The sequence below is a fragment of the Zingiber officinale genome, unplaced genomic scaffold (assembly GCF_018446385.1).
Source record: "Zingiber officinale cultivar Zhangliang unplaced genomic scaffold, Zo_v1.1 ctg127, whole genome shotgun sequence".
Classification (NCBI taxonomy): Eukaryota; Viridiplantae; Streptophyta; class Magnoliopsida; order Zingiberales; family Zingiberaceae; genus Zingiber; species Zingiber officinale.
In genome coordinates, this window is record NW_024589823.1 from 489,511 (window position 1) to 500,616 (window position 11,106).

The window sequence follows — 11,106 nt, forward strand, 5'->3', positions numbered from 1 at the left end:
CTCGTCGTCGTGAACGGGCGGAGAAGAGATTAGAAGAGTCGGTGTGTGTGGATTAAGGAGATTTTCGTTGTGTTATATTTATAGCAAACGAATTAATCAACTGGACGTTGTTTTTGTTAACGAATCAATCAAATCAAATAATTCATTATTTTTTCCTTAACAGCGCTCGACTCGAATTACTCCGTGTATATCTATCTTCTTTTTTTCGTCACGTATATTCAAATTTATTTTAAGAAATAATTTTATAAATGCATAAAATTTTGATTACAGTTTATGAGGCGAAATTAAGAAGGTGCGCTAGTTATAGTTTGCATTATTTTAATCTTATCCAAATTACTAGTATGGTAACGGTAAGCTTTATATTACTAATAATGATCTAATTAAAATAATTGGGACGAAGTTAATATAAAATATATAGCAATTTTAATAAATTAAATTTAAAAATATTAAGTTGATTTACTTTAATATGTTATAATAATGATTTATAGATACACTTGTCACGTGCATCCATAATATATGATGATTTAAAATAAAATTATATATATATATATATATATATATATATAGAAATGTTCTCCTGCGGTGTAATTCTTGCAGTAGAGATGATTTGGCATTCCACGTTAAAGCTAAAAAAAAAAAAAAAAACACGGCATCATCTCTCTTCTCGTCTTCTTCGCCGACCTCGCCAAACCACCGACTGCCGACCTTCCACTGGACGCCCGGCCACCGACGACCGGATCGCGGCCGGATTCCGGCCGGAATCCGGCCGTTTCGTGGCCAAAATCTGCCGCAACGCTAGCAGACACAGCGCTGCCGATTCTGGCCGCGATCCGGCCGGAATCCGGTCGCGATCGGACGCTGCGGACAAAGCCGTGCGGACCGCTGCGGACATGCCTTCCTGATCGGTCACCAGTCCGATCAGGGAACCTCCTGATCGGTCTGTAGACCGATCAGAAAAGAATCGGCAGCGCTGTGTCTGCTAGCGTTTTCGGCAGATTTTGGCCACGAAACGGCCGGATTCCGACCGCCATCTGGCCGGAATCCGATCGCGATTCGGCCAGAATCCGGTTGTGATCCGGCCGAGGGTGATCCGCCAGCGTCTCGTGAAGATCAGCTGCAACCGCGGGGAGAAGCGGAGAGATCGCGGCTGCGGTAGTGATTTTTCCTTTTATATTTTTTTTTGCTTACGTGGCGCGTCCAGCTCATCATAGCCACACCAAATCGCAGGGAGAAAACCGCATGCGAGCGAAATCGTATATATATATATATATATATATATATATATAAAAGTGGATTACTTTTTACCATCACCATCGCATCTTATATATATTTTAATATACTAAATTAACTTTGAAATTAAATATATATATATTTTTACTACGCGGATGGAAAAGCACATAGCTATAGGCTCCAAGACCATGGCATTGATCGTGGGGCCAATCTTCTGGCTCATTGGTTCCGTCCACAACATAAGTCAACTGATTTACGAGACGACAAATGTCCATGTTCAGATCCTGAATAAGTGCGTTCAGCTTCCTTTGCTTCTTCCTCTGCTAGTGGGAAGCTTGCTGTTCTTGGTCGCCGGAGTTCTCATGTAACTCCCCGGCTCGGGCGGCCTCCATCTGGATTGAATTAGAAACTTCATCAGAATTGTCTATCAGGTTGATGACTAACTCCACAGACTACCAGAGGTCATTTCAATGTACTTTGTCCTCACTCGCACGCACTCTGGAAAACTTTCCAGGAGATCACTCATCCTCAGATTTCTTCAAATTCAGCACGCTTAACTTTAAAATTCTTAAGTTTGGACTTCCGAAAAGAAAGGTGCATCTTGGTGATATGGATAGTACCCTCTAACCTTTTAAGTGATACTTAACCAGAATCTCAAAACCGGGATATTACAATCACCCCCACTTAAAGACACAACGTCCTCGTTGTGTAACCACGAATCACACCACAAAAAAATCCCAGAATCTCCCTCGCTAAGTGGTGCTCTGGGTGCTCCTGCCACAGGCGCACTCACGGTCGCAAGGTCGCTCTGATACCATCTGTAACTCTCCGGCCGAGCGGGTCCCACCCAGACCGAACTGGAACGCCACCAGAATTGCCCATCAGGTTGATGACTAACTCCACAGACCACCGAAGGTCCTTTCAACGTGCTTTATCTTCACTCGCACGCACCCTGAAAACCTCCCAGGAGGTCACCCATCTTTAGATTTCTCCAAGTCAAGCACGTTTAACATTGGAATTCTTAAGTTTGAGCTTCCAAAAAGAAAAGTGCACCATGATGATATAAATAGTGCCCTCTAACCTTTTAAACCATACTTAATCAGAATCTCAAAATCACAGTATTACATCTCAACGATCATGGCGTGTTTTATTCAATCCATTTAAACCATTTAATGGTGATCAGTTGTTTATCAGCTGTCACAAACCTACTTTTACTTATCCTGTTTCCTTGTGGGCAGGGGCATGCTTGGATTTGGCTGTGCTTACCCGGTAGTGTTCTGTTCTTCGCTGGGGGATTGACGAATGCTGTCAGAGTGATCGCAATGCAGAGAATGGAGAGAGTGACCATTGATAAGCTTCGAGGATCTGCATGATCTGTTGGAGAAGAAAAGACAGGGTCAGCAACCATTATTGATACATGAAAGCAGCAAGAAGAAAAATCTGCATTGCCTAAGGAACGACGCACCACCAAGCCAAGCATTTGAGACGTTTATCAGTAGCGTATGCCATGCATAGAGTACTTCAAAATATCCACCATTCATAAGTTACATAAATGTTGCACCAAAATGAAAACGGCCAGATGATAACTACATTAGATTTAAAGTGTCTCATACACGTCCCTCTTCTTCGGGGATAGACTTGCTGACAAATTCAGCCATTGCTTTCAGAGCTCCTTGTTCAGCTTCGTCTTGACCCACCCCAGTTGACAGTTGTTGCTTCTTTCCAATTTTGAACGAATGATCACCTCCATCAATTACATGCAGCACACTGGGACACTTCATTTTCTTTCGAGTGTTTTCCAGCTTATCCAGTGGGCATAAACCATCCTTGCTTCCCTAGATTGATGTCCATTTTTGGGTCAGTAGATAACATAGCAGAAAAAACGAATAAGGCCCGAGCTAGTATCTTCTGAATAAAAAACAACACACTGTCCATGAATCAGACCTGCACGAACATAGTTGGAGTTTCTAGCTGCAACAAAGTCTCATCACGGATTGCTCCATTGATTCCCTAAAACACATGATAATAAGCTGAATACATCATAATGCCCAACTTGTTCGACTACATGTTCCATTCAACTGGAGAGTTAGTTGGGATGTGTAAGAGAAGCACAATCAAGAAGCACAATCAAACTGATGGATGTATGCAACCTTTTGAGTTACAAAAGATCATTTCTGGTTGAAATGAATGCAGGACTAAGTAGTGAAGACTTCATCAATTATTACATCATCAAAGTAAAGAGTGGATGACGGGGTTTAGTGCAATCAATATTGAGTTTATAACTCTAAACAATTTTGAGAGATCAAAAGACTAGCAAGTAGAGGAACATATTCATCATGGATCTTACTTTTCAAATGCTTATTCAATTACTTTGTTGTTTTTGTAATACAAGGCATTCAACTTGAGACCTAAGAACTAAGAAGCCAAACTCAAACAGTAGCCAGTTGAAGCCTTCAAAGGAACCAAGAGAGGGAGAAAATCAATCGATCAAGATCTTCTCAGTCACACAATAATTCTTATTGCTTTTTCATCAAGAATAGACTCACATAGCTTTCAGAACTTATTTAATCGATGCTAAAAGGAAAATATAGGCACCTTTAGAGGATAGCCCAAGCAAACAATTGCTGCGACAGGGATATCTTCTTTTGTAGTCACCATGCAGCTCACTCTATCAGAACGACAAGTGTATAGTAAAGATTAACATGAACAAAAAAAAAAAAAAAGAACACAGAATTAGCTGATTGTCCCGATAAAGGTTCATTACCTTGATCCCATGGACTTTCCTACCAAAACAAGAGGATGCCCAGGATGTTTGCTAACTGCATCTTTTACAACATCCAAGTGATGATCGACTAACTTTTCTGCTTTGGGAGGAGCCTTGCGTTTTCCACCAGATATATCTGCAAACCAAGTAAGCCATGTGCAGGATCACCTTTTTCCATATTGAGGAGCATATCTTCCTCATCAAGTTCAAAGAAAAACATAGAGATTTCTTTTACAAACAATTTGCTAATAGCCAGAGTAAGTATTGTTTGTCCAATGAGCAAAGGAGTTTATATCTTTAGAGCTGATTGCCTGATTCCAACACAGTCAATTCCATAAAGAAACATTTAATGAATCATTCCAGGGTGGGAAAACTCACAGGGATAGTCAAAAGTGACAACAATGGCATTCAATTCTTCCTCAATCTTTTTCTTCCATCTGAAAGGAGAACCAGTAGGATCTTAAGTCAGTAAAGGAACTCCTAAAGGTGTAAGCATCACTCGATCTCAACAAGATCACTTGAAAACGACTCAGAATAATGCTTAAGTCTGTTATAACCAAAGGAAAGCGGAAATTTTTTTCCCCCCTTTGATTAAGAATTTCATATGACGATTCGGACAGAAACAAAGGGAAGAAAATAGATATATTCACCGATAAAAACTGCAGCATCAGTAACCCTTCAGATTTTCGTCAACCAAGAAGCAGACTCGATTGGTGCAAATAAGAAGAGGAATCGGCGTGTCACCTGAGCATCCACTCGGAAGTGGACGGGGCTCCGGCGCCATGTGCGAAGACCACCAGAGGCGTGTTCCCCTTCGTTGCGGAGGTCTCGCTGATTGCCTTATCGTGCTGGTCCTGCCGACGGCGCTTCGACGGTGGAGGTGCGGCGGTAGCCATCGAGGCGGAGTTCCTCGGCCAAACCCTTCGAGGCCTAAATGAAAGTAGTTATAAAATAAAGAAAAACAACAAAACAAATTCCTCAAAAAGCGCTTCTTTATTTTTGAGCGCGGATCGGTCCTGTGTCACCCGCCGGATGCTGCATTACTCTAAAAAAACAAACTTTGGAAGAATTTTTCATTTGTCAAAATCAGGTTGAACAAGAGAGTGCAAATGGATTCTTAAGATAATTCTTCAAAATATTCGGAGGGTATATTTGGTTCGGGATTATTTTTAATAATCTTGATTAGTCATCAAAGTTTATCAATAAAAATCTTATTAGATTTAAGTAATCAATGATTTCCGAGTAATGTTTCATGTCTGACACACGTTAACAAAAGGGACATACAATTCAGAATCGGAAAACTGAAATTTTTCTTAATTCCGGGGTTAACGAAATTTTTTTACCCAAAATATCCTCGAATAAGAGAAAAATGTGATAAAAAAATATAAAGAAAAAATAAAAAAATGTAAAAATAAAATAAAAAACTTTTAAAAAAATAAAAAATATTAAAAAATTAAAAAAAATAGAAAAAACATTTTAAAAATTTTAAAAAAATAGGAAAAAACATAAAAAAAAATAAAAATATATATAAATATATATATAAAAATATAGGAAAAATATAAAAAAATTAAAAAGCATAAAAATAGAAGAAATAAAAAAAATAAAAAATAAAAAACTTTAAAAAAATGAAAAATGAAAAATGAAAAGAAATAAAAAAATAAAAAAACATAAAAATAAAGGAAAATATGAAAAAATAATAATAATAAAAAAACGTAGAGTTTAAAATAATAATAATAATAATAATAATAATATGGTTAGTTTTGTAACCAAGGGTAATATAATAAAATGTTAAACTAGGTTATTTATTAAAATCTTCAAACAAACAAGTTTTTGTTGTATTACCTAGGTTGAACCAAACAACATTTGATTATGTTTTATTCCCTATAACTTTAGTTATGTGATTACTTGGTTGATGTGGATATGGTTTAGGGTAGGGGAGGAATTAGGGGAAAAGGGAGGGGCAATTTGGGACAGTCATGAGGTAGGGTTTTAAGGGGGGTGTTTTCTTCTCTGCCGCTGCCAACAGGAAGGAAGAGGAGGTCTTTCTTCCTCCCTCCCAGGATCCTCGCCGGTGCCAACGCCAACTGCGCTCCTCCCTCTCCTTACCGCGCCGCCACCACTGCTCCCTTTTTCGCCGCCACCCTCTAGCTACGGCTGCCGGCAACGACCTCCGTCTTCTTCTTCCTCCTTCTCTCGACGCCGGCGAAACAACCTTTCGCTCCTTCTCCTTCTCGCGACGCCACCACTGGATGGACTCAGCGCTGCCCTCCTCACACAGCGCAACCTCCTCCCCTTTCTCTTCTCCACGTTACTGCGAGCACTGTTTCTCACTCCCGATGACGCCGTCGACCATGAGCGGCCTTGACCGTCGCACGCCCCCGCTCTCCCCCCTTCCCCGCTTCACTCCAGGCACTCACCGTGGCTCTGGCGACAACCCCAGTGTAGTTTCACGGCCCTCAACACCGATTTAGCCTCTAAGCCCTGGCTGTCGTAGGCCCTGCTATCACCGATACAACTGTCTCCACTTCCATTGTGTTTCGGCCTTCGCGCCGAATTAGCATGCATTCTGTCTTTTGACCTTTGCACTGAGCTGGTTTGTGTGTCATGTTTTGATCTTTGTGTCGCTATTATTATTCGATCTATGTGCCAGTGTCATATCTCAGCTTGCGTGCCAAAATCATATCTTGGTCTGCGTGTCGACGTCTTATCCCGACCTGCATGTGGTGTCTTATCTCGACTTGCGTGCTGATGTCATAGTCCGGCCTACGTGTCGAGGTCGCATATAGTTTCGTGCCATTGCGTTCGGCTCCTTACTGTCAGATCCATCCTGCTCATAGTCATCTGCTCTTCCGAGTCACAACAACTCGAGCAGCATCCCATCCGAGGGCGTCCCCCTGGGCCAGGGTATGTTATTATAGTCACTCTTTATTCGTTTCATTATTTTACTGTTAGCCTATTACTTATATATTCGTTGGATCCGCCTCGAGCATCAGGGTACCAGGGACCAAAGTTGCACTGGTTGCATGTAGCGTTGACCAGAGGACTTTTGATGACTCGGTCAACATAGAAGTCATCTCAGCATACCCCCCCCCTTCGGGACATCACGACTCGATCAACATTATATCCACCTCACCCAGCGGTCCATCTGACTCAGATTCCGGACAGAATCATTGGTAATCACATAACCAAGGTTATACATGTTAACTTGAACCAAACACATCTATAAGGTTTGTAGTACAACACATAATTGGTATTATTGTAGCACAAAGGTAGGGGTGTAAATGAGTCAAGCCGCTCGTGAGCTATTCGAAACTCGTTTCGATAAAAGCTAGTTTGAGTTCATTTAATGAGGCTGATTAAGATAAACAAACCAAGCTAACATAGACAAATATATTAAATTTATTTATTAGAATAAAATTATAAATTTTAACAAGAATATTATAATTTTTTTTGAATATATAATTTAGTTTTTAATGAATATTTAAATTTATAATTTATATTTATTAAGCTCGTTTAGGCTCGATAAAAGTTCGAATAAGCTCGTGAGCCATGAATATATTCATTAAATAAAGCTCGAGCTCGGCTCAATTATAAACGAGCCAAACTCAAACATCAAAGAGTTCGGCTCGGCTCGATTACACCCCTACACAAAGGCGAATACGCTCGCCCCCAGCGCCACCGCCAACCCGTCCCAGGGCCAACACAAAGGAGGTAAATCACGGCAGCTACTAGCCTTTAGAATAGTGACTAGCACATAAGGGAAGTATTTACCTCGTCTTTGCCGAGATTCAAACCCCAGATCTCATTGTAGCAACACCTCATGCGCTAGCCACTAGACCCATCCGAGGGAACCATAATTTATGGGATTATGATCCTATAAAAATTGATTTAGGGTCAGAATTAGATCGGTAGAATGGGATTGAATGTAAGATCAGATTTTTAGGGTCTAGGGTCTCTAAAAAAAGACTACAAGATGATTAGTGTTAGGAAAAAAAATTAAAATATTTTTATAATAGTATATGATATTGTCCACTTTAGGTAAAAAAAATTAAATCTGAAACTTTAGTTCTTCTCATAATTCAGATTTTCTTTTAATATATATAAAGCATATAAGATTAAACTGTGGATCGTCCCAATCAAATTATTTTTTCTAATCAGAATTTAAATAAAAAAATTAGTCAAAATAAAAGTGCCAAAGATTCTAATTTAATAAAATTAAAAAATAAAGAAAAAAAATGAAGAAGAGATAAATCTTGTGTCAAATTCAAGAAAACAAAACCAAAAAAAAAACCTTCAAAAGGATTATGTGAGATGAACTAGATTTATCATAAAATCTCTCAATCTACCCATATGGCTTGATTGAACCATGATTCTTTCGATGGTTAGTCCTTCTGTTATGACCAAAAGAATTAAATTATCTCTAGGTATCATATTGCCTATTTTTAGATCTAAGTCCTCGTGATTTTATTTTTGATTTATACTCAAAAGGCTTTATACTAATGGAGATATCTTTCTCTTATAAGTTCATGATCATTTCCATATATTTTGAATATGAAACTTTGTTTACAACCATTGCAACTTAACAATTATAAGATGGCCCGGTTGAAAGGTTAGTAAAAACTATTAATTCCATTGATTTAAACATGAATGTTGAAAATAATCTTTTAAAGACAAATTGATTCAATTGAATATTAGGAAATATGTGTCTATAATTCATAATATTAGGGAAAGAAACAAAAAAATATTTATTTTTTTTGATGATCAAAATTGCGAGGATTAACTGGGCGAATGTTTTAAATAGTCTTAAAGCATTAACTCCGTAAAAGATGAAAATAATCTCAAATATAAAGTATGAACTTGTGAAAAGATTTTATATGATATTTTTTATTGGTTACAAAGATAGATATATCAAGGAGCTTCAATTTTATATACTATAGGTCTTGTGATTCAATCCAAGTCAAAAATTTTAACCTTCTAATATATAGATTCATGGTAACGTAGGATCGTATTAATTCTACGATTGCGACTGATTTCACCAATCTTGCTCGGACATCACTATAAAAAATGATTCTGAACATTCTTGGATCATTTTGGTACTTCTGAATCATATGATCGTATCATCCGACCAAATCGTACAATCCTACTCGTTATTTTGCAAACCAATATGGTACAACACACAAATGACTTTAAATATTTTCTACTTCTCTTTGATGTTTCTTCTGGGAGAAGTCCGAAAGAGAAAACTCCTAACAAGTTGAAAATTTAATATGTCAAAGAGAATCAGACGATTGACATGAAATTCAAATAGAAAAGTTTCTAATGAAATTTAATATGTCACCAAGTGTTCATGACTAAGACTGCTAAGTAGGATATATATTCTTTGCCTCCTATTTTAAAGTACAACTCTTCTCGAGCATGGTGTTTGCTTACCCGTTTTATATGATCAGACACACATGATGTTTGTATCCTTCTTCTACCCTCAAACATGTGCTTCATTCTTTGTTCGATCAAGGGCTTTCCTTGTTTTAAAATAGATCTAGCTCCTGCAAACATGAGATAATTTTAATTCACATTTTGATTTTAGCTTAGCCAGAGGGCACACAGAGAACACTGCTGCTAATTTGACATCAAATGAAACATGACTTTCTGCTGCCGTATTTGCTTTATGATTATGAATGTGACATTATGATAATGCATTACTTAATACCTTTGTGGGACTAGGATTTATTGGGAATCTAATCTACCTATAAATTTGAAGAATTTGGGCTGTAAATTGTTTGTTATTGCAATTAGAGCACCTAATTAATTATTGCCAACTTGGTGTACCATAATGGAATACAGAGCATTTCTTGAATCCTGTGACTTTATAAAGGCATATTACTCAACTTGATCATAGTATAGTATAGTATAGTAGTAGAGTCAATTGTTTTACTTGAATGTATTTTGATTTTGTTCTATCCCTGTACTTTAGGCAAACAAAACAGCCAGTGGAGAAAAGTCCAAGACCGTCTGGAGGATGACGGAAGATGCTATCGACTAGAAAAGTTTGATGGGTTGCAAATTTTTCAGGTTAGCTAGTCATTTTTGTTTGTAACTTAACCTTTACTTATACAAGAATATATTGATGATTTAGAGAAAGAGGAAGAGCAGAGAAGATACAGAAGGTGCATCTGACATCGTATGGCGTCAATTTCATATAGATTTTTTACTAGATATATAGATATCTCACTTCATTCTTTCAATGTTTGCAGGAACAATTACGACGTGTGGAAGAACGTAAGAACAGTGATGAGTTCCGTATGTCGATGGAAGAAGATATCGCTACTGGAATTCTTAACATTACAGAAACAAGAGGGTATTAATTTTATTTTCTTTTTTAATTATAATGTTAACTATAATATTGTGTATCAACTATAATCTTATGTTGGTAAATGCACGTAATGTACGTACATAGTTTCACATAATAAAATCATGTTTATTATAATTCATGTTTACGTACATAATTTCGTTCTCCGTCTACATTTGAATACGTGTAGTTTCTTACAATTCAAAAAAAAAAAAATGATGTCTCTGTTCCAGAAGGAATAATCCCTTTCGTTATCACTTATTCACTGGTAGTGTTAGCTATTGCTTAACGTTGTGGATCCTTCACTTTCTTAAAATGTTTTTAATGCTGTTGATCAGGAATTCACACCGGATGTATTGAGTATGTTCTCAAAAAAATTTAAAAATCTCCGAATATATAATCCAGTGAGAGTTATAAATCAGAATTTGCCTAAGCAACAAAAATTAATTAGACGTTATTAAATGAGACTGTAAGTATTTTATATATTTTTCAACTGTGGCATTTTGAAAAACATATTATTTAATATGTATTATTATTGTATATAATATTTTTTTTCTATACTCACATAGATGAAGATGAAGGTCCGTCAAAATTAAGATTGCTCCATCTTATTTTGATTTTAATGGTGGCGATATTCATATGTGGTGTTTATTTCTATCAATGTCAATGAGTTATGTATTTGCAATTTTGATTTTATTAAAGTTTTTCGTTATGAATGATAAATTTTAGAATGAAGTTTAATTGCAGGTTTAAAAAATTGGTTCTA

The 11,106-nt window shown here is 37.3% G+C and overlaps 1 protein-coding gene across 1 annotated transcript; it reads right to left on the reverse strand.

Annotated features, from left to right (window-relative positions):
- Positions 1 to 2,699: 2,699 nt before the first annotated feature.
- On the reverse strand, positions 2,700 to 4,968 carry LOC122035945 (KAT8 regulatory NSL complex subunit 3-like). The gene is made up of 6 exons (XM_042595104.1): positions 4,739 to 4,968; positions 4,373 to 4,431; positions 3,995 to 4,130; positions 3,826 to 3,898; positions 3,175 to 3,240; positions 2,700 to 3,065 (listed from the first exon to the last, which is right to left on the reverse strand). Exons 1-6 carry the CDS (start codon positions 4,888 to 4,890, stop codon positions 2,838 to 2,840), a joined length of 714 nt encoding a protein of 237 aa, XP_042451038.1. The 5' UTR covers positions 4,891 to 4,968; the 3' UTR covers positions 2,700 to 2,837.
- Between the last annotated feature and the right edge of the window lie 6,138 nt (positions 4,969 to 11,106).